Raw genomic sequence first — 25145 nt, 5'->3', positions numbered from 1 at the left:
GGCTACCTGCCTCTAACCACTAGGCTACCTGCCTCTAACCACTAGGCTACCTGCCTCTAACCACTAGGCTACCTGCCTCTAACCACTAGGCTACCTGCCTCTAACCACTTGGCTGCCTGCTTCTAACCACTAGGCTACCTGCCTCTAACCACTAGGCTACCTGCCTCTAACCACTAGGCTGCCTGCTTCTAACCACTAGGCTACCTGCCTCTAACCACTAGGCTACCTGCCTCTAACCACTAGGCTACCTGCCTCTAACCACTAGGCTACCCGCCTCTAACCACTAGGCTACCTGCCTCTAACCACTAGGCTACCTGCCTCTAACCACTAGGCTACCTGTCTCTAACCACTAGGCTACCTGCCTCTAACCACTAGGCTACCCGCCTCTAACCACTAGGCTACCTGTCTCTAACCACTAGGCTACCTGCCTCTAACCACTAGACTACCTGTCTCTAACCACTAGGCTACCCGCCTCTAACCACTAGGCTACCTGTCTCTAACCACTAGGCTACCCGCCTCTAACCACTAGGCTACCTGTCTCTAACCACTAGGCTACCTGTCTCTAACCACTAGGCTACCTGCCTCTAACCACTAGGCTACCTGCCTCTAACCACTAGGCTACCTGCCTCTAACCACTAGGCTACCCGCCTCTAACCACTAGGCTACCTGTCTCTAACCACTAGGCTACCTGCCTCTAACCACTAGGCTACCTGCCTCTAACCACTAGGCTACCTGCCTCTAACCACTAGGCTACCTGCCTCTAACCACTAAGCTGCCTGTCTCTAACCACTAGGCTACCTGCCATCCACAAACATTCTGATTTGTTCTATAGCCTAGACTAGCATACTTAGAAAAACGTACACTTTTTTGACACATTGCCTTGAATAAAATATACTATACAATATAATTACGAAAAGGATTGAGGTTAGATTTTAAATCGACTTATATGTGCGTTTTAGGTTATAGTTTTAAAGCATAATCATTTTTTAAAAATGGTTAATTTTCTTCTGTCTAATGTTGCAAAAAAAATATTAATGGAAACGTTAATAGGAAGACATGAACCTATTGATCTATAGTTGGAAATGAAGCATAGAGCCTATTAATCTATGTGAAACGGTTTGATGGAACGGCTGTGACAGCTGGTACAAACCGATCCGTCTGGTGGGGTCTATGAGGGACAGTCTCCCCAAGCCCTTCAAAATCAAGAGTTGTTAAACCCTACTCTCTATTAGTTTGACCTCGTAAATGGGCTCATGCTAATCTAAAATATTCATTTTTTTCCCCGCATGTTCAAAGTAGCCCACTGCTAAGGTATATTTCAGGGTGGTATTAGGAGGGGGAACACAAAACACACACACAAGGCGGAGTTACAGAATTCACCAAGTGTCTGCACGGTCTTTCTCTCTCTCTGCTTAGTTGAAAAGAAGTGGGGAGGGTAGGTTAACTTGTAAATGAAGTGGTCGAATACGTGACCGAAATCTCAACAAGACCACCCAATCTGCAAATATGTAACGGCCGGACTAAACCTTGGATAATATTTCCGAATGGAAAACATGAAATTCCCTATAAGAAGCACAAAGAAGCTGTGTTTTTACGCGGCGTTGTTGGTGTCGCTTACGAGCGACCTGGCAATGGGAGGTAAGATCTCTGATAACTCGATTCCCCCCACCGAGGATCAGAGATGGTTTTCCAATCTGTATACATTGTGTTTTAGGTGCTGTGTATATATATGTGTTTGACACTGTCATTCTCGAATGTATGTTTAAGCGTTATCACGTTCAACTTTGACCGTGTTTTGGCTAAGTGCGAGAAAAGACCACAATTGGGCTTTGGGTCCTGAGCTCACTTCGAATAAAATAAAATCTAATTCAAGTCAAGACTTATAATTACAGTTTGATAATGGCGATACCAGACTTGATGCTATGTGTCTTCCAATGACAGCTCAATATTGAGTTATACAGATATAATAGCATAAGTTATACGCGTGATGAAGAAATCGATTATATCCAGCATTTCAACAATTCAATTATTAAGTAAAAAACCAAAGGTATTACTTTCAGAATAGAAAACTGCCCCTGAGGGTTGTCCATGGCTACACACAAATTAATTATTTTATAAAGGAAACATTGTCCGCATTTTATATACTGTACTGCACGGCGAAGACACATTGTATAACACAGAATCATCAGAATGAATCCGAACTCTTGAACTGAAAACATCCCAAAATGAAATTACTGAAAATGAAATGAAATCAGAGAAATAGACAGAAATAGATAGTAGAGGCAATGCATCCCAAAGGTGAATCACCGTATTCCCTATACTGTAGTGCACTACTTTTGACCATAGCCCTATGGGCAGTGCACTACTTTTGACCAGAGCCCTATGGGTAGTGCACTACTTTTGACCATAGCCCTATGGGTAGTGCACTACTTTTGACCATAGCCCTATGGGTAGTGCACTACTTTTGACCATAGCCCTATGGGTAGTGCACTACATAGGGAATAGGGTGTCATTTGGGAGGTTCACCCTGGTCTGACTGGAATATAAAGGGCCCATGAAAAGTAATTAGTGACATCTTTTGATTTAGTTCCCTATGATTACACATACTCTCTGATACATAAAAGCTTTTTCTAGTTAAAGCAAGCATTCATTAGGCGGCTGTATCATTTATTTAGTCAATGGGAATGGGAGTAATCTAGACGAAGAGATTCTTCACCTTTGTGTTTTTTTTTTTCATCAGAAATGATTGCTTATGAGTATCATCGTGTGTGTGTGTGTGTGTGTGTGTGTGTGTGTGTGTGTGTGTGTGTGTGTGTGTGTGTGTGTGTGTGTGTGTGTGTGTGTGTGTGTGTGTGTATGTAAAATAGTAATGTTCTCAGATGTTTAATTAATAGATTTTAGATCTGTATTTAAAATGTGTTTTTGTTTTGCTAAATGCTATATTATCCATTATTTAACTCGGATGGAATGTTCGTACCCTGTATATTTGACTGTGATATGTGGTTGTCTCACATAAACAACTGTAAGATGAAAGCACTGTGATATGTGGTTGTCTCACATAAACAACTGTAAGATGAAAGCACTGTGATATGTGGTTGTCTCACTAAACAACTGTAAGATGAAAGCACTGTGATATGTGGTTGTCTCACTAAACAACTGTAAGATGAAAGCACTGTGATATGTGGTTGTCTCACATAAACAACTGTAAGATGAAAGCACTGTGATATGTGGTTGTCTCACTAAACAACTGTAAGATGAAAGCACTGTGATATGTGGTTGTCTCACTTAAACAACTGTAAGATGAAAGCACTGTGATATGTGGTTGTCTCACTAAACAACTGTAAGATGAAAGCACTGTGATATGTGGTTGTCTCACATAAACAACTGTAAGATGAAAGCACTGTGATATGTGGTTGTCTCACTAAACAACTGTAAGATGAAAGCACTGTGATATGTGGTTGTCTCACTAAACAACTGTAAGATGAAAGCACTGTGATATGTGGTTGTCTCACTAAACAACTGTAAGATGAAAGCACTGTGATATGTGGTTGTCTCACTTAAACAACTGTAAGATGAAAGCACTGTGATATGTGGTTGTCTCACTTAAACAACTGTAAGATGAAAGCACTGTGATATGTGGTTGTCTCACTAAACAACTGTAAGATGAAAGCACTGTGATATGTGGTTGTCTCACATAAACAACTGTAAGATGAAAGCACTGTGATATGTGGTTGTCTCACTAAACAACTGTAAGATGAAAGCACTGTGATATGTGGTTGTCTCACATAAACAACTGTAAGATGAAAGCACTGTGATATGTGGTTGTCTCACTAAACAACTGTAAGATGAAAGCACTGTGATATGTGGTTGTCTCACTAAACAACTGTAAGATGAAAGCACTGTGATATGTGGTTGTCTCACATAAACAACTGTAAGATGAAAGCACTGTGATATGTGGTTGTCTCACTAAACAACTGTAAGATGAAAGCACTGTGATATGTGGTTGTCTCACTAAACAACTGTAAGATGAAAGCACTGTGATATGTGGTTGTCTCACTTAAACAACTGTAAGATGAAAGCACTGTGATATGTGGTTGTCTCACTAAACAACTGTAAGATGAAAGCACTGTGATATGTGGTTGTCTCACTAAACAACTGTAAGATGAAAGCACTGTGATATGTGGTTGTAAACAACTGTAAGATCACTGTGATATGTGGTTGTCTTAAACAACTGTAAGATGAAAGCACTGTGATATGTGGTTGTCTCACTAAACAACTGTAAGATGAAAGCACTGTGATATGTGGTTGTCTCACTTAAACAACTGTAAGATGAAAGCACTGTGATATGTGGTTGTCTCACTAAACAACTGTAAGATGAAAGCACTGTGATATGTGGTTGTCTCACTTAAACAACTGTAAGATGAAAGCACTGTGATATGTGGTTGTCTCACATAAACAACTGTAAGATGAAAGCACTGTGATATGTGGTTGTCTCACTAAACAACTGTAAGATGAAAGCACTGTGATATGTGGTTGTCTCACTAAACAACTGTAAGATGAAAGCACTGTGATATGTGGTTGTCTCACATAAACAACTGTAAGATGAAAGCACTGTGATATGTGGTTGTAAACAACTGTAAGATGAAAGCACTGTGATATGTGGTTGTCTCACTAAACAACTGTAAGATGAAAGCACTGTGATATGGTTGTCTCACTAAACAACTGTAAGATGAAAGCACTGTGATATGTGGTTGTCTCACTAAACAACTGTAAGATGAAAGCACTGTGATATGTGGTTGTCTCACTAAACAACTGTAAGATGAAAGCACTGTGATATGTGGTTGTCTCACTAAACAACTGTAAGATGAAAGCACTGTGATATGTGGTTGTCTCACTAAACTGTAAGATGAAAGCACTGTGATATGTGGTTGTCTCACATAAACAACTGTAAGATGAAAGCACTGTGATATGTGGTTGTCTCATAAACAACTGTAAGATGAAAGCACTGTGATATGTGGTTGTAAACAACTGTAAGATGAAAGCACTGTGATATGTGGTTGTCTCACTAAACAACTGTAAGATGAAAGACTGTGATATGTGGTTGTCTCACTAAACACTGTAAGATGTGATATGTGGTTGTCTCACTAAACAACTGTAAGATGAAAGCACTGTGATATGTGGTTGTCTCACTAAACAACTGTAAGATGAAAGCACTGTGATATGTGGTTGTCTCACTAAACAACTGTAAGATGAAAGCACTGTGATATGTGGTTGTCTCACATAAACAACTGTAAGATGAAAGCACTGTGATATGTGGTTGTCTCACTAAACAACTGTAAGAAGATGAATGTGGTTGCACTGTAAGATGAAAGCACTGTGATATGTGGTTGTCTCACTAAACAACTGTAAGATGAAAGCACTGTGATATGTGGTTGTCTCACTAAACAACTGTAAGATGAAAGCACTGTGATATGTGGTTGTCTCACTAAACAACTGTAAGATGAAAGCACTGTGATATGTGGTTGTCTCACTAAACAACTGTAAGATGAAAGCACTGTGATATGTGGTTGTCTCACTAAACAACTGTAAGATGAAAGCACTGTGATATGTGGTTGTCTCACTAAACAACTGTAAGATGAAAGCACTGTGATATGTGGTTGTCTCACTAAACAACTGTAAGATGAAAGCACTGTGATATGTGGTTGTCTCACTTAAACAACTGTAAGATGAAAGCACTGTGATATGTGGTTGTCTCACTAAACAACTGTAAGATGAAAGCACTGTGATATGTGGTTGTCTCACTTAAACAACTGTAAGATGAAAGCACTGTGATATGTGGTTGTCTCACTAAACAACTGTAAGATGAAAGCACTGTGATATGTGGTTGTCTCACTAAACAACTGTAAGATGAAAGCACTGTGATATGTGGTTGTCTTAAACAACTGTAAGATGAAAGCACTGTGATATGTGGTTGTCTCATAAACAACTGTAAGATGAAAGCACTGTGATATGTGGTTGTCTCACATAAACAACTGTAAGATGAAAGCACTGTGATATGTGGTTGTCTCACTAAACAACTGTAAGATGAAAGCACTGTGATATGTGGTTGTCTCACTAAAAACTGTAAGATGAAAGCACTGTGATATGTGGTTGTCTCACTTAAACAACTGTAAGATGAAAGCACTGTGATATGTGGTTGTCTCACTAAACAACTGTAAGATGAAAGCACTGTGATATGTGGTTGTCTCACTAAACAACTGTAAGATGAAAGCACTGTGATATGTGGTTGTCTCACTAAACAACTGTAAGATGAAAGCACTGTGATATGTGGTTGTCTCACTAAACAACTGTAAGATGAAAGCACTGTGATATGTGGTTGTCTCACTAAACAACTGTAAGATGAAAGCACTGTGATATGTGGTTGTCTCACTAAACAACTGTAAGATGAAAGCACTGTGATATGTGGTTGTCTCACTAAACAACTGATTGTCTCACTAAACAACTGTAAGATGAAAGCACTGTGATATGTGTTGTTAAGATGAAAGCACTGTGATATGTGGTTGTCTCACTAAACAACTGTAAGATGAAAGCACTGTGATATGTGGTTGTCTCACTAAACAACTGTAAGATGAAAGCACTGTGATATGTGGTTGTCTCACTTAAACAACTGTAAGATGAAAGCACTGTGATATGTGGTTGTCTCACTAAACAACTGTAAGATGAAAGCACTGTGATATGTGGTTGTCTCACTAAACAACTGTAAGATGAAAGCACTGTGATATGTGGTTGTCTCACTTAAACAACTGTAAGATGAAAGCACTGTGATATGTGGTTGTCTCACTAAACAACTGTAAGATGAAAGCACTGTGATATGTGGTTGTCTCACTAAACAACTGTAAGTTGAAAGCACTGTGATATGTGGTTGTCTCACTAAACAACTGTAAGATGAAAGCACTGTGATATGTGGTTGTCTCACTTAAACAAATGTAAGATGAAAGCACTGTGATATGTGGTTGTCTCACTAAACAACTGTAAGATGAAAGCACTCACTGTAAAATCACTCTGGATAAGAGCATCTGCTAAATTAGTCAAATGTTTAATGTACTTTTTCTTTTTTTACATACAAATGTCATATTACTGTATAGAATATTTTAAAGTATTGATGTCACAAATGTACAATTTTAAAAATGTCTTTAGAATAAATGTAGTTATTTGTTACATTAGACTGTGTAAAACCTAGCAGTACTACTGATTTCTCTGAGAGTGAGGCAGATATATATTATTACTGTGTAAAACCTAGCAGTACTACTGATTTCTCTGAGAGTGAGACAGATATATATTATTCTGTGTAAAACCTAGCAGTACTACTAATTTCTCTGAGAGTGAGACAGATATATATTATTACTGTGTAAAACCTAGCAGTACTACTGATTTCTCTGAGAGTGAGGCAGATATATATTATTACTGTGTAAAACCTAGCAGTACTACTGATTTCTCTGAGAGTGAGACAGATATATATTATTACTGTGTAAAACCTAGCAGTACTACTGATTTCTCTGAGAGTGAGACAGATATATATTATTACTGTGTAAAACCTAGCAGTACTACTGATTTCTCTGAGAGTGAGGCAGATATATATTATTACTGTGTAAAACCTAGCAGTACTACTGATTTCTCTGAGAGTGAGACAGATATATATTATTACTGTGTAAAACCTAGCAGTACTACTGATTTCTCTGAGAGTGAGGCAGATCTATATTATTACTGTGTAAAACCTAGCAGTACTACTGATTTCTCTGAGAGTGAGGCAGATCTATATTATTACTGTGTAAAACCTAGCAGTACTACTGTTTCCTCTGAGAGTGAGGCAGATCTATATTATTACTGTGTAAAACCTAGCAGTACTACTGATTTCTCTGAGAGTGAGGCAGATCTATTACTGTGTAAAACCTAGCAGTACTACTGATTTCTCTGAGAGTGAGGCAGATCTATATTATTACTGTGTAAAACCTAGCAGTACTACTGATTTCTCTGAGAGTGAGGCAGATCTATATTATTACTGTGTAAAACCTAGCAGTACTACTGTTTCCTCTGAGAGTGAGGCAGATCTATATTATTACTGTGTAAAACCTAGCAGTACTACTGATTTCTCTGAGAGTGAGGTGGATATTTAGCATTTAGCAGATGAACATGATTATTTAAAATATTTATCTCTCTGAAATGAAACCATGAAGTGATAGATTTTAAACAAATACATGTCTGTCATTGAACAACCCCATTATTATTAGATAATGAAAAAACACACCAATCTCTGGTGAACAACCCCATGATTATTAGATAATGGTGATAATGATTAGATGGTGAACAACCTCATGATTATTAGATAATGGTGATAATGATTAGATGGTGAACAACCCCATGATTATTAGATAATGGTGATAATGATTAGATGGTGAACAACCTCATGATTATTAGATAATGGTGATAATGATTAGATGGTGAACAACCCCATGATTATTAGATAATGGTGATAATGATTAGATGGTGAACAACCCCATGATTATTAGATAATGAAAAAACACACCAATCTTTTTCAGAATTTCTTTAAACATTAAAAGCTCATTTATCAACTTTTCAAATTCTGAAAATGGAATTATAAAATATAACGTTATATATCAATTTTCAGAATTTGAAAAGTTGATAAATTAGCTTTTAATGTATATATATATATTTACAGTGTAATGATTAATACAATCTGAATGAACATCGGTAATTGTCAGCATCATTTAGGAGCATAATGGTCATCTGTATTTTTTGTAATTTTAATGAGATGTTTTTGCACATCTTTAGCCTGGTTCAAATGATGATTCATTAGCGTGGCATCATATTCTAAAGAGATCGATCCGGCTCTATATTATCTGGAGGGTCTGTGTATGAAACATGGGATATAGAAAAACAACAGCAGAAAGGAACATTCCAAGGGGCCAGTTTCCCAGACACAGTGATAGTTGGAAATAAAGTACACAAAAAAATGCACTGACTTGCATTTGATTTGTGACAACAAAAAAAAAAAATGCTAAAAAGTTAGTGTTTGAAACAGTGGCCAAGGGAACGAAAGCATGGGGTTGCTGTTATAACGTTTCAATGCACTGTTAGAAAAACGGGTTCGAAAAATGGTTCTAAAAAGGGTTCTAAAAGGTTTTAAAAGGGTTCTTCGGCTGTCCCTCTGTGGGAAAGGGTTCTTTATGGGTTCTATATCGAACCCAATTGGGGATCAATCTGGAAGCAAAAAGGGTTCTCCTATGGGGACAGCCAAAGAACCCATTTTTTCACCCTTTTTTCTTCTTCTATGAGTGTACAGTAGACTGCTTACAAGGTAAGGAAACCAACATTGAATGTTATCTCCTTTAATCTTACTCCTGGACTAAAAAGCATGTAAATCAATAACGATACGCATTAGATCAGCCTTGGCACAAATTAACATAAATATGAACTATGGAACAAACAACGAAAAAACACCAGGCTCTTTTGGCCTCAAATTACCACTAAAACTCTTGTATTTGAGGCTGCTAGACTGCCTACTGGCTTCTGTTCCTGATGAGATGCTCTGTGACATCCCTCTTAGCTCTTAGCTCAAACATTGGTTTTAGGCTCAATAATAAAATATTGAAAATAACTATACTGCACAGGGGTATTTTTGACTTTTATATTAACAGGGAAAACATATTACGACCTAGGTCTCTTTTACAAATGTGCCCTTGACATTGGGGCAAAAAAAGTATTTAGTCAGCCACCAATTGTGCAAGTTCTCCCACTTAAAAAGATGAGAGAGGCATGTAATGTTCATCATAGGTACACTTCAACTATGACAGACAAAATGAGAAAAAAAATCCAGAAAATCACATTTGTAGTATATTTTTAATGAATTTATTTGCAAATTATGGTGGAAAATAAGTATTGCACTTGGTTTTAATTCAATAGTGGGCAGTATAGCCGTGCATAAATAAAGTTATTTAGGTTTATGCAATATTTGTAAACATTACCACATTAGGTTGTTGGGGTGTTTCCTATCAACAAAATAACTCATCCCAATTCATTACATGTGTTACATCTGTGTATGAAGAGTAAAGCACACATATATATATATTTTTTAAAGTGGCGTATAGGAAGTCATGTCTCATGGAACATAGCACCCCTCTGTTATAGCCATCTAGCTAACATAGCATTCCTCTGTTATAGCCAGCTAGCTAACATAGCATTCCTCTGTTATAGCCAGCTAGCGAACATAGCATTCCTCTGTTATAGCCAGCTAGCTAACATAGCATCCCTCTGTTATAGCCATCTAGCTAACATGTCATCCCTCTGTTATAGCCATCTAGCTAACATAGCATTCCTCTGTTATAGCCAGCCAGCTAACATAGCATCCCTCTGTTATAGCCAGCTAGCTAACATAGCATTCCTCTGTTATAGCCAGCTAGCTAACATAGCATCCCTCTGTTATAGCCATCTAGCTAACATAGCATCCGTCTGTTATAGCCATCTAGCTAACATAGCATCCCTCTGTTATAGCCAGCTAGCTAACATAGCATCCCTCTGTTATAGCCATCTAGCTAACATAGCATCCCTCTGTTATAGCCAGCTAGCTAACATAGCATCCCTCTGTTATAGCCATCTAGCTAACATAGCATCCCTCTGTTATTGCCAGCTAGCTAACATAGCATCCCTCTGTTATAGCCAGCTAGCTAACATAGCATTCCTCTGTCATAGCCATCTAGCTAACATAGCACCCCTCTGTTATAGCCAGCTAGCTAACATAGCATCCCTCTTTTATAGCCATCTAGCTAACATAGCATCCCTCTGTTATAGCCATCTAGCTAACATAGCATCCCTCTGTTATAGCCAGCTAGCTAACATAGCATCCCTCTGTTATAGCCAGCTAGCTAACATAGCATCCCTATGTTATAGCCATCTAGCTAACATAGCATCCCTCTGTTATAGCCAGCTAGCTAACATAGCATTCCTCTGTTATAGCCAGCTAGCTAACATAGCATTCCTCTGTTATAGCCAGCTAGCTAACATAGCATCCGTCTGTTATAGCCAGCTAGCTAACATAGCATCCCTCTGTTATAGCCAGCTAGCTAACATAGCAGCCGCCAGCTAGCTAACATAGCATCCCTCTGTTATAGCCAGCTAGCTAACATAGCATCCCTCTGTTATAGCCATCTAGCTAACATAGCATCCCTCTGTTATAGCCAGCTAGCTAACATAGCATCCCTCTGTTATAGCCATCTAGCTAACATAGCATCCCTCTGTTATAGCCATCTAGCTAACATAGCATCCCTCTGTTATAGCCAGCTAGCTAACATAGCAATCCTCTGTTATAGCCATCTAGCTAACATAGCATCCCTCTGTTATAGCCAGCTAGCTAACATAGCATCCCTCTTTTATAGCCATCTAGCTAACATAGCATACCTCTGTTATAGCCATCTAGCTAACATAGCATCCCTCTGTTATAGCCAGCTAGCTAACATAGCAGCCGCCAGCTAGCTAACATAGCACCCCTCTGTTATAGCCAGCTAGCTAACATAGCATCCCTCTGTTATAGCCATCTAGCTAACATAGCATCCCTCTGTTATAGCCAGCTAGCTAACATAGCATCCCTCTGTTATAGCCATCTAGCTAACATAGCATCCCTCTGTTATAGCCAGCTAGCTAACATAGCAGCCCTCTGTTATAGCCAGCTAGCTAACATAGCATCCCTCTGTTATAGCCAGCTAATTAACATAGCATCCCTCTGTTATAGCCATCTAGCTAACATAGCACCCCTCTGTTATAGCCAGCTAGCTAACATAGCAGCCCTCTGTTATAGCCAGCTAGCTAACATAGCATCCCTCTGTTATAGCCATCTAGCTAACATAGCATCCCTCTGCTATAGCCATCTAGCTAACATAGCATCCCTCTGTTATAGCCAGCTAGCTAACATAGCAGCCCTCTGTTATAGCCAGCTAGCTAACATTGCATCCCTCTGTTATAGCCATCTAGCTAACATAGCATCCCTCTGTTATAGCCAGCTAGCTAACATAGCAGCCGCCAGCTAGCTAACATAGCATCCCTCTGTTATAGCCAGCTAGCTAACATAGCATCCCTCTGTTATAGCCAGCTAGCTAACATAGCATTCCTCTGTTATAGCCAGCTAGCTAACATTGCATCCCTCTGTTATAGCCAGCTAGCTAACATAGCATCCCTCTGTTATAGCCAGCTAGCGAACATAGCATCCCTCTGTTATAGCCAGCTAGCTAACATAGCATCCCTCTGTTATAGCCAGCTAGCAAACATAGCATGCTCCTCCTTCATTTTGGAAACGGTTCAACTGTTGTCTTTCTCTTTATGAGTCAACTATAATAATATAATAATAATATATGCCATTTAGCTGACGCTTTTATCCAAAGCGACTTACAGTCATGTGTGCATACATTCTACGTATGGGTGGTCCCGGGAATCGAACCCACTACCCTGGCGTTACAAGCGCCATGCTCTACCAACTGAGCCACAGAAGGACCATACTCACCACATGTTATACACTGCAGTGCTAGCTAGCTGTAGCTTATGCTTTCAGTACTACATTTATTCTCCGATCCTTTGATTGGGTGGACAACATGTCAGTTCATGCTGCAAGAGCTCTGATAGGCTGGAGGACGTCCTCCGGAAGTTGTCATAATTACTGTGTAAGTCTATGGAAGAGGGTGAGAACCATGAGCCTCCTAGGTGTAATGTACCCAGTGGAGGATGGAAACTAGCTGTCCTCCGGCTACACCGTGGTGCTACCCTACAGAGTGCTGTTGAGGTTACTGTAGACCTTCATTGCAAAACAATGTGTTTTAATCAGTTATTTGGTGACGTGAATATATTTAGTATAGTTTTATCTTTTTTTATCTTTTTTTTATTAACATTTTTATGATATTCACTGAGGAGGATGGTCCTCCCCTTCCTCCTTTGAGGAGCCTCCTCTGGTATTGAGTATACTGTATTGCCTTGCTGACTGTACGCCAACAATACTGTGTGTTTGACCTCATGCTTTATTAGACAAAGAAGAACAAGGAAAGCTACTAACTCAGCCTGTAATAGATGCCACCGTTTGATCGGGTTGTCCGAGGCCACAGCCTCGATTACACGGCCTGCTAGTCTGTTCAATATGACACTGTGATGTAATGGATTTATTCAATGATACATTAATTGAATTGAAAAGCAATGAGTTGGACCAAGTACATGCTGTGAGTTTACGCGTTTAGCAGAAGAATGGATAGGGGTCAGTAGTACACAGCTAATGCCTCTTAACTCGCCTTTTGGCCGTACGAACCCTGTGATTTAATGGGTATAGGCTCCTCAATGCCCAGAACTTCTTACAACAACACATTTTATTTGGGGGGGGAAAAAAACTGAAACGTCTCTTTGGGTCCTTGGAAAAGTACTGTATTAAACACAAGTATTATTATGATTATTTAAGGTGACGTTGTGTGCGCTGAACCCTCGAAGCGTGGAACTTCATCGTGGTACATAGAACAGGCACTTCTTATTTATTGAGGTGAAAACTAAAGCTAGGGGATGTTGGACTGACAGTAACATCAGGGTGGTTGGTATACAGGACACTAGGGGATGTTGGACTGACAGTAACATCAGGGTGGTTGGTATACTGGACACTAGGGGATGTTGGACTGACAGTAACATCAGGGTGGTTGGTAGACAGGACACTAGGGGATGTTGGACTGACAGTAACATCAGGGTGGTTGGTAGACAGGACACTAGGGGATGTTGGACTGACAGTAACATCAGGGTGGTTGGTAGACGGGACACAGAGGATGTTGGACTGACAGTAACATCAGGGTGGTTGGTAGACAGGACACTAGGGGATGTTGGACTGACAGTAACATCAGGGTGGTTGGTAGACAGGACACTAGGGGATGTTGGACTGACAGTAACATCAGGGTGGTTGGTAGACAGGACACTAGGGGATGTTGGACTGACAGTAACATCAGGGTGGTTGGTAGACAGGACACTAGGGGATGTTGGACTGACAGTAACATCAGGGTGGTTGGTAGACAGGACACAGAGGATGTTGGACTGACAGTAACATCAGGGTGGTTGGTAGACAGGACACTAGGGGATGTTGGACTGACAGTAACATCAGGGTGGTTGGTAGACAGGACACTAGGGGATGTTGGACTGACAGTAACATCAGGGTGGTTGGTAGACAGGACACAGGATGTTGGACTGACAGTAACATCAGGGTGGTTGGTAGACAGGACACAGAGGATGTTGGACTGACAGTAACATCAGGGTGGTTGGTAGACAGGACACTAGGGGATGTTGGACTGACAGTAACATCAGGGTGGTTGGTAGACAGGACACAGAGGATGTTGGACTGACAGTAACATCAGGGTGGTTGGTAGACAGGACACAGAGGATGTTGGACTGACAGTAACATCAGGGTAGTTGGTAGACAGGACACTAGGGGATGTTGGACTGACAGTAACATCAGGGTGGTTGGTAGACAGGACACAGAGGATGTTGGACTGACAGTAACATCAGGGTGGTTGGTCGACAGGACACTAGGGGATGTTGGACTGACAGTAACATCAGGGTGGTTGGTAGACAGGACACTAGGGGATGTTGGACTGACAGTAACATCAGGGTGGTTGGTAGACAGGACACTAGGGGATGTTGGACTGACAGTAACATCAGGGTGGTTGGTAGACAGGACACAGAGGATGTTGGACTGACAGTAACATCAGGGTGGTTGGTAGACAGGACACTAGGGGATGTTGGACTGACAGTAACATCAGGGTGGTTGGTAGACAGGAGGGGATGTTGGACTGACAGTAACAGGACACAGAGGATGTTGGACTGACAGTAACATCAGGGTGGTTGGTAGACAGGACACAGAGGATGTTGGACTGACAGTAACATCAGGGTGGTTGGTAGACAGGACACAGAGGATGTTGGACTGACAGTAACATCAGGGTGGTTGGTAGACAGGACACTAGGGGATGTTGGACTGACAGTAACATCAGGGTGGTTGGTAGACAGGACACTAGGGGATGTTGGACTGACAGTAACATCAGGGTGGTTGGTAGACAGGACACAGAGGATGTTGGACTGACAGTAACATCAGGGTGGTTGGTAGACAGGACACTAGGGGATGTTGGACTGACAGTAACATCAGGGTGGTTGGTAGACAGGAGGGGATGTTGGACTGACAGTAACAGGACACAGAGGATGTTGGACTGACAGTAACATCAGGGTGGTTGGTAGACAGGACACAGAGGATGTTGGACTGACAGTAACATCAGGGTGGTTGGTAGACAGGACACTAGGGGATGTTGGACTGACAGTAACATCAGGGTGGTTGGTAGACAGGACACTAGGGGATGTTGGACTGACAGTGTGTCTCTTTGTGTGTGTCTCTCTCTCTTCTCTTTATCCCTCTCTCTCTCTCCCTGTCTGTGTGTCTCTATGTGTATGTGTGTCTCTCTGTGTGTCTCTGTCTCTCTGTGTGTGTCTGTCTGTCTGTCTGTCTGTGTGTGTCTCTCTCTCTCTTTCTCCCTCTCTCTCTCTATCCCTGTCTGTGTGTCTCTCTGTGTGCCTGTGTGTCTCTCTGTGTGTCTCTGTCTCTCTGTGTGTGTCTGTCTGTCTCTCTATCTCTCTCTCTCTCTCTCTCTCTCTCTCTCTCTCTCTCTCTCTCTCTCTCTCTCTCTCTCTCTCTCTCTCTCTCTCTCTCTCTCTCTCTCTATCTGTGTTTCTCTCTCTCTGTCTGAGACAATGAAGGGTCTTTCATGTTCAGTTGTGGTGCGTTTCAAGACAGGACATGTCCCTGCACACACACACACACACACACACACACACACACACACACACACACACACACACACACACACACACACACACACACACACACACACACACACACACACACACACACACACACACACACACACACACACACACACACACACACACACACACACACACACACACACCTCTGTCTTCCCAGGCTGCACTACTTGGAGTGTTGCCGTACTACCTGGGGAGGTGTGGGCTGTAAAGGAAGAAGAGATTCCCATCTCTCAGAGGGGTGAAGAAAAGGCTAAGAGTCACTTCATGTCAAGACGTTTCATCCTGACGTATGACTCGGATGTGTACTGAGGTCTGGAACTGTGGTCTTGAGGAATATCATAGCTGCTGCATAGACTGCTCCTAAATCATGACAACTCCTGACTCCTGCCACAGGCAGGATTTATGAGCAGTCTACCCCTTAACTTGTCCTCTGAGAATCTGGGAATCTTTTTACTTCTTGTATAAGTCCTGTCTCAAGATAGGGGCAGGGTAGGCTAGTGGTTAGAGTGTAGAGGCGGCAGGGTAGCCTAGTGGTTAGAGTGTAGAGGGGGCAGGGTAGGCTAGTGGTTAGAGTGTAGAGGCGGCAGGGTAGCCTAGTGGTTAGAGTGTAGAGGGGGCAGGGTAGCCTAGTGGTTAGAGTGTAGAGGCGGCAGGGTAGCCTAGTGGTTAGAGTGTAGAGGGGGCAGGGTAGCCTAGTGGTTAGAGTGTAGAGGCGGCAGGGTAGCCTAGTGGTTAGAGTGTAGAGGCGGCAGGGTAGCCTAGTGGTTAGAGTGTAGAGGCGGCAGGGTAGTCTAGTGGTTAGAGTGTAGAGGGGGCAGGGTAGCCTAGTGGTTAGAGTGTAGAGGCGGCAGGGTAGCCTAGTGGTTAGATTGTAGAGGCGGCAGGGTAGCCTAGTGGTTAGAGTGTAGAGGCGGCAGGGTAGTCTAGTGGTTAGAGTGTAGAGGCGGCAGGTAGCCTAGTGGTTAGAGTGTAGAGGCGGCAGGTAGCCTAGTGGTTAGAGTGTAGAGGCGTCAGGGTAGCCTAGTGGTTAGAGTGTAGAGGCGGCAGGGTAGCCTAGTGGTTAGAGTGTAGAGGCGGCAGGGTAGCCTAGTGGTTAGAGTGTAGAGGAGGCAGGGTAGCCTAGTGGTTAGAGTGTAGAGGCGGCAGGGTAGCCTAGTGGTTAGAGTGTAGAGGCGGCAGGGAAGCCTAGTGGTTAGATTGTAGAGGCGGCAGGGTAGCCTAGTGGTTAGAGTGTAGAGGCGGCAGGGAAGCCTAGTGGTTAGATTGTAGAGGCGGCAGGGTAGCCTAGTGGTTAGAGTGTAGAGGCGGCAGGGTAGTCTAGTGGTTAGAGTGTAGAGGCGGCAGGTAGCCTAGTGGTTAGAGTGTAGAGGTGGCTGGTAGCCTACTGGTTAGTGTAGAGTCGGCAGGGTAGCCTAGTGGTTAGAGTGTAGAGGCGGCAGGGTAGCCTAGTGGTTAGATTGTAGAGGTGGCAGGGTAGCCTAGTGGTTAGAGTGTAGAGGCGGCAGGGTAGTCTAGTGGTTAGAGTGTAGAGGCGGCAGGTAGCCTAGTGGTTAGAGTGTAGAGGCGGCAGGTAGCCTAGTGGTTAGAGTGTAGAGGCGTCAGGGTAGCCTAGTGGTTAGAGTGTAGAGGCGGCAGGGTAGTCTAGTGGTTAGAGTGTAGAGGTGGCTGGTAGCCTACTGGTTAGTGTAGAGTCGGCAGGGTAGCCTAGTGGTTAGAGTGTAGAGGCGGCAGGGTAGCCTAGTGGTTAGAGTGTAGAGGCGGCAGGGTAGCCTAGTGGTTAGAGTGTAGAGGCGGCAGGGTAGCCTAGTGGTTAGATTGTAGAGGCGGCAGGGTAGCCTAGTGGTTAGAGTGTAGAGGCGGCAGGGAAGCCTAGTGGTTAGATTGTAGAGGCGGCAGGGTAGCCTAGTGGTTAGAGGGTAGAGGCGGCAGGGTAGCCTAGTGGTTAGAGTGTAGAGGCGGCAGGGTAGCCTCGTGGTTAGAGTGTAGGGGTGGCAGGTTAGCCTAGTGGTTAGAGTGTAGAGGCGGCATGGTAGCCTAGTGGTTAGAGTGTAGAGGCGGCAGGGTAGCCTAGTGGTTAGAGTGTAGAGGCGGCAGGGTAGCCTAGTGGTTAGAGCGTAGAGGCGGCAGGGTAGCCTAGTGGTTAGAGTGTAGAGGCGGCAGGGTAGCCTAGTGGTTAGAGTGTAGAGGCGGCAGGTAGCCTAGTGGTTAAAGATTGCAAGATCGAATCTCCCGAACTGACAAGGTTGAAAATCTGTCACTCTGCCCCTGAACAGGCAGTTAACCCCACTGTTCCTAGACCAGTTAACCCCACTGTTCCTAGACCAGTTAACCCCACAGTTCCTAGACCAGTTAACCCCACTGTTCCTAGACCAGTTAACCCCACTGTTCCTAGACCAGTTAACCCCACTGTTCCTAGACCAGTTAACCCCACTGTTCCTAGACCAGTTAACCCCACTGTTCCTAGACCAGTTAACCCCACTGTTCCTAGACCGTCATTGAAAATAAGAATTTGTTCTTCACTGACTTGCCGTGTTAATTCAAGGTTAAAAAGATAAATAAAAGTAGCCTTGACAGATCTGTAACTTTAGCTACTGAACACTGTAGATGACTCTGTCACAGTGTTGTTTCCTATAGTACTGAGTCAGTCAGAACCTGACTACATAATGACCCACACCAGAACCTGACTACATAATGACCCAGACCAGAACCTGACTACATAATGACCCAGACCAGAACCTGACTACATAATGACCCACACCAGAACCTGACTACATAATGACCCAGACCAGAACCTGACTACATAATGACCCACACCAGAACCTGACTATATAATGACCCACACCAGAACCTGACTACATAATGACCCAGACCAGAACCTGACTACATAATGACCCAGACCAGAACCTGACTACAGAACCTGACTACATAATGACCCACACCAGAACCTGACTACATAATGACCCAGACCAGAACCTGACTACATAATGACCCAGACCAGAACCTGACTACATAATGACCCACACCAGAACCTGACTACATAATGACCCAGACCAGAACCTGACTACATAATGACCCACACCAGAACCTGACTATATAATGACCCACACCAGAACCTGACTACATAATGACCCAGACCAGAACCTGACTACATAATGACCCAGACCAGAACCTGACTACATAATGACCCACACCAGAACCTGACTACATAATGACCCACACCAGAACCTGACTACATAATGACCCACACCAGAACCTGACTACATAATGACCCAGACCAGAACCTGACTACATAATGACCCAGACCAGAACCTGACTATATAATGACCCAGACCAGAACTTGACTGTTCCAACACAGTTATATCTGCCATCTCTCTCTCTCTCTCTCTCTCTCTCTCTCTCTCTCTCTCTCTCTCTCTCTCTCTCTCTCTCTCTCTCTCTCTCTCTCTCTCTCTCTCTCTCTCTCTCTCTCTCTCTCTCTCTCCCTCTCTCTCTCTCTCTCTCTCTCTCTCTCTCTCTCTCTCTCTCTCTCTCTCTCTCTCTCTCTCTCTCTCTCTCTCTCTCTCTCTCTCTCTCTCTCTCTCTCTCTCTGTGTCTCTCTCTGTCTCTCTGTCTCTCTCTCCCCTCTCTCTCTCTCTCTCTCTCTTTCTCTGTCTCTCTCTCTCTCTCTCTCTCTCTCTCTCTGTCTCTCTGTCTCTCTCTGTCTCTCTCTCTCTCTCTCTCTCTCTCTCTCTCTCTCTCTCTCTCTCTCTCTCTATCCAGCCTCGTTCTATGGTGATGGCTATGTGCAGCTGAAGACAGTGGAGTCGTCGAACCGTAACTCCCTGCGTGTTCGTTTCCGTACCTCCAGCCCCCGCGGCCTGCTCTTCCTCGCTGCCGGCCACACAGACTACCTTCTACTGGAGCTGAACGCTGGTCGCCTGCAGGTCAGTTCACCTTTAGCCTAGACTTCAAAACACACACATTACACACACGCAGACTCATTACACACACACCTACGTACATTCAGGCCAACAGACACACACACATATGTTACACACACACACATGTTACACACACACACACACACACACACACACACACACACACACACACACACACACACACACACACACACACACACACACACACACACACACACACACACACACACACACACACACACACACACACACACACACCACCTCCAGCTATGTCTCTATCCCAGCTCCCAGCTGACAGTCAGTCACTCAGCACAATAACACAAGCAGGCAGACATAATTAGATAACTACTGCCCACATTTCTAAACTATCTTTCTTTGTCCTTGAAAAAAAATATTAGAATCACTGGCAGACTCTCGGCAAATAACTACACAGGCACCCCTACTTCATTCCCCTACTTCATTCATTTACTCATTTCCCTACTTCATTCCCCTACTTCATTCCTCTACTTCATTCCCCTACTTCATTCCCCTACTCATTCCCCTACTTCATTCCCCTACTTCATTCCCCTACTTCATTCCCCTACTTCATTCCCCTACTCATTCCCCTACTTCAATCCCCTACTTCAATCCCCTACTTCATTCCCCTACTTCATTCCCCTACTTCAATCCCCTACTTCATTCCCCTACTCATTCCCCTACTTCATTCCCCTACTTCATTCCCCTACTTCATTCCCCTACTCAATCCCCTACTTCATTCCCCTACTTCATTCCCCTACTTCATTCCCCTACTTCATTCCCCTACTCATTCCCCTACCTCATTCCCCTACCTCATTCCCCTACTTCATTCCCCTACTTCAATCCCCTACTTCATTCCCCTACTTCATTCCCCTACTTCATTCCCCTACTTCATTCCCCTACTCATTCCCCTACCTCATTCCCCTGCCTCATTCCCCTACTTCATTCCCCTACTTCATTCCCCTACTCATTCCCCTACCTCATTCCCCTACTTCATTCCCCTACTTAATTCCCCTACCTCATTCCCCTGCCTCATTCCCCTACTTCATTCCCCTACTCATTCCCCTACCTCATTCCCCTACATATTTCTCTACTTCATTCAAAGGTTTTCTGAATTGGGCCTCAGCCTGGCGTCTTGCACAGTGTTTTCTATTTAATTTCTTTGCATCGTCTTTGATGAGTGAAGAGAGTGATGTAGGATTCTAGGTGTAATTTAGAAGTTGTTCACAAGATGGCAGCAGTGTGTGCAAAGTTTCAGACTGATCCAGCGAAGAATTACATCGCTACACAATATTTTGTATCAAGTCTGACAGGAGTTTGCCCAAATGTGCCGAGTTGGTCAATTTATACATTTTCAAGTACATAACTATAGAGAACATACAAAAATGCTTTGAAAATAAAAAAAATGTACACACTCCCAGGAATGACATACATGATGCATCATTAGCTTCCCTACAGAATAAACACTTACCTTCACACATCTAGATGGGATGAGACAGCTGGGGTTCAAAGTACATTTGAATAAAAATATGGATTTTATCAAACAAAACAAACAAAACGCTTTTATGGACTTACAGTCATTTTATTCTCGTATGGGTGGGGACCCTGGCTCAGGATGCTACAGAAGGACCCTCAGGATGACACATCAGAGCCAGATTACTGAATGTAATTACATTATTTACCTTCAGAGGTGAATGTATCAGAACCAGTTGCCGTGATAAAAGTGTTTTGTTGTTGTGCGCTCTCCTCAAACAATACCAAGGTATTTTTCCCCGCTGTAATAGCTACTGTAAATGTGACACGGTGTTTAGATTAATAATAATTTAAGCTTTCTGCCAATATAAGACATGTCGATATCCCGGGAAAGTTGGCTATTGTTTACAATGTCATTTTAGTCACATTATCGCATATTGAGCAACAACTGTCCCGGTTTAGGGACTTGATCAAGTAGAGGTTTTAAGAAGCTGAAATTTAAACGAGGCTTAATTTATAGAAATGGATCACGTCTCTCCCTGAACTGCAGTAGTTCAATCCACTTTCCTGCCAGTTCTCGACTACAGTGACATCATCTATCGGGATTCAGCTACTCTTAAACCTTAAGATGCCGTCTACCATAGTGCCCTTCGTTTTATCACAGATGATGTTTATGATGCTCTAATACACAAGCTTTCGACTTACTATAAAAAAAACATTTTAAAATATAAGAACATGAGATACCTAACTCGTTCACGGTTAAATCTTAAGATTCCTCCTCCTCCAAACTATTAGTTTTCACTCTCCACATTTTTGGAAACAAAATGCATTTGGATTTCCTGGTGCCACTAGGGCAGTTTAAAACCCTGATGATAAATCAACCAATTAATCAAATGTATTGATAAAGCCCTTTTTACATCGGCAGATGTCTCAAAGTACTGTACAGAATCCCAGCCTAAAACCCCCAAACAGCAAGCAATGCAGATGTAGAAGCAACTCAGGAGTAAATGTCAGTTGGCTTTTCATAGCCGATCATTCAGAGTTAGAGACAGCAGGTGCGGTAGAGAGAGAGAGAGAGAGAGAGAGAGAGAGAGAGAGAGAGAGAGAGAGTCGAAAACAGCAGGTCCGGGACAAGGTAGCACATCCGGTGAACAGGTCCGAGTTTTATTTTATTTCACCTTTATTTAACCAGGTAGGCCACTTGAGAACAAGTTCTCATTTACAACTGCGACCTGGCCAAGATAAAGCATGGCAATTCGACACATACAACAACACAGAGTTACACATGGAGTAAACAATAAACAACAACACAGAGTTACACATGGAGTAAACAATAAACAACAACACAGAGTTACACATGGAGTAAACAATAAACAACAACACAGAGTTACACATGGAGTAAACAATAAACAACAACACAGAGTTACACATGGAGTAAACAATAAACAACAACACAGAGTTACACGTGGAGTAAACAATAAACAAGCCAATAACACAATAAACATGGAATTAACAAACGTACAGTCATTAACACAATAGAAAAATATGTTTACTGTTTACAGAAGTAAGACAATAAATAGGTCAATAGTGGCGAAGTATTTACAATTTAGCAATTAACACTGGAGTGATAGATGTGCAGATGAGGATGTGCAAGTAGAAATACTGGTGTGCAAAATAGCAACAAAAAAAATATATATATATATATATGGGGATGAGGTAGGTAGTTGGTTGAATGGTGTCACGGCTGTTGAAAGAACTGGACCAAGGTGCAGCGTGGTGAGCGTACATATTCCCTCATTATTTAGGATGATGCCGACCAAAAACGATAAACCATACAAAAACCACCGTGAAGCTTAAAGCCAACAAAACTAAGACAACATCCCACACAGAAAGGAGGGGAAAGGGCTGCCTAAGTATGGTTCCCAATCAGAGACAACAATAGACAGCTGTCCCTGATTGAGAACCATACCCGGCCAAAACATAGAAACACCCAAACATAGAAAACACAACATAGAATGCCCACCCCAAATCACACCCTGACCAAACCAAATAGAGACATTAAAAGGCTCTCTACGGTCAGGGAGTGACAGATGGGCTGTGTACAGCTGCAGCGATCGGTTAGCTGCTCTGACAGCTGATGCTTAAAGTTAGTGAGGGAGATAGAAGTCTCCAACTTCAGTGATTTTTGCAATTCGTTCCAGTCATTGGCAGCAGAGAACTGGAAGGAAAGGCGGCAGACAGACCAGCAGGCAGACAGACCAGGAGGCAGGCAGGCAGAAAGACCGGGAGGGAGGCCGGCAGACAGACAGACCGGGAGGGAGGCAGGCAGGCAGGCGGACAGACATACAGACCGAGAGGGAGTGAGGCAGACAGAGAGTGAGGTGGACAGACAGACCGACAGAGAGTGAGGCAGACAGAGAGTGAGGCAGGCAGGCAGGCAGACAGACCGGGAAACAGACAGAGAGACAGAGTGAGGCAGACAGGCAGATGGACAGAGAGTGAGTGAGGCAGGCAGGCAGGCAGATGGACAGATAGCGAGGCAGACTGGCGGGCAGACAGCCAGAGAGTGAGGCAGCCAGCCAGCCAGACAGACTGGGAAAGAGGCAGCCAGGCAGACAGACTGGGAAAGAGGAACAGACAGATCGAGAGGGGGGGCAGGCAGACAGGCAGACTGACCGGGAGGCAGGCTGACAGACAGACAGACCGTGAAAGATGCAGGCAGTCAGGCATGCAGAGAGACAGACATACCGGGAGGAAGGCAGGGAGACAGGTAGGCAGAGAGACAAACTGGCAGACAGACAGACAGACAGACAGGGCGGGAGGGAGACCGGCAGACAGGCAGACATACCGGGAGGAAGGCAGGCAGACAGTCAGACCGGGAAGCAGGCAGGCAGGCAAACAGAATGGGAGGCAGGCAGACAGACCTGCAGGCAGGCAGATAGACCGGCAGAAAGCCAGACAGACAGACCGGGAGGCAGGCAGGCAGACAGAACGGGAGGCAGGCAGACAGACCTGCAGGCAGGCAGACAGACCGGGAGGCAGGCAGGCAGACAGACTGGGAGGCAGGCAGGCAGACAGACTGGGAGGCAGGCAGACAGACCGGCAGGCAGGCAGGGTTAACTCGGCATGAGTTAGTCTCCTAGCAGATGGTGCTTGTCACAGTGGGAGCGCGGGGATATGTTGAGGCTCCCTCAGACCAACTGGAAAAATAGTTGGTGAGGTTGTCAGAAATACAGTTGTTGAGGTTGTGCCAGTGACTGTATATTTAAGGTGAGGTGCCATTTCCTGGTTGCTAAAATTCAAATATTTCGCCTAATTTCAGTTTATGTGACAAAACAAGCAAGTATAGTTTAGAGAATCACTGTATCATCTAAACCGCTGTGAAATATATTTTCCATAACCAAAAATTATTGTATTTTCAGCTGTTTGAAGCTGGTGTACAAAACCGAAAGTAATAATAGACCTAAAATCAAAACTTAAGAACTGGAAGCATAGAAATTCCGCACATAGAACTACTGCTTCTTAGACTTGGTTTCAATGAGAATGACAGATCTACAACTCACATTTCTATGCTAATTTGGTCAGGTCTGCCCCCCCCCAAAAAAACCCATACATATTGCAACTTTAAGAGTTGTGCACATTGATAGGTCATTTCATTTGTAGATGCATTCAAATGATGAAATTAGTAAATGAAACATTCACAGGTCACCATCGTTCTGATATCCTGGAATTGTTGATTTATAGTCATATTCCAGTAGCCTTTAGAAAGTATTTATACCCCTTGACTTTTTCCCACATTGTGTTACAGCGGAGGTTTCCTCGTAAAGAAGGGCACCTATTGGTAGA

At 43.2% G+C, this 25145-nt stretch overlaps 1 protein-coding gene across 1 annotated transcript in view; it reads left to right on the top strand.

Annotated features, from left to right (window-relative positions):
* The first annotated feature begins 1394 nt into the window (after positions 1-1394).
* Positions 1395-25145, top strand: part of cspg4ba (chondroitin sulfate proteoglycan 4ba) — a 78244-nt gene continuing 54493 nt past the window's right edge. Inside the window, exons 1-2 of the mRNA XM_052460848.1 lie at positions 1395-1638; positions 19651-19814. Of these exons, the coding sequence (XP_052316808.1) occupies positions 1545-1638; positions 19651-19814 (258 nt within the window). The 5' untranslated portion in view covers positions 1395-1544. The remainder of the gene's footprint in view (positions 1639-19650; positions 19815-25145) is intronic.

This window comes from Oncorhynchus keta, chromosome 14 (assembly GCF_023373465.1).
Source record: "Oncorhynchus keta strain PuntledgeMale-10-30-2019 chromosome 14, Oket_V2, whole genome shotgun sequence".
Classification (NCBI taxonomy): domain Eukaryota; kingdom Metazoa; phylum Chordata; class Actinopteri; order Salmoniformes; family Salmonidae; genus Oncorhynchus; species Oncorhynchus keta.
The sequence above is the reverse complement of the archived record's forward strand: the minus strand, read 5'-3'. Positions and strand labels throughout refer to the sequence as shown.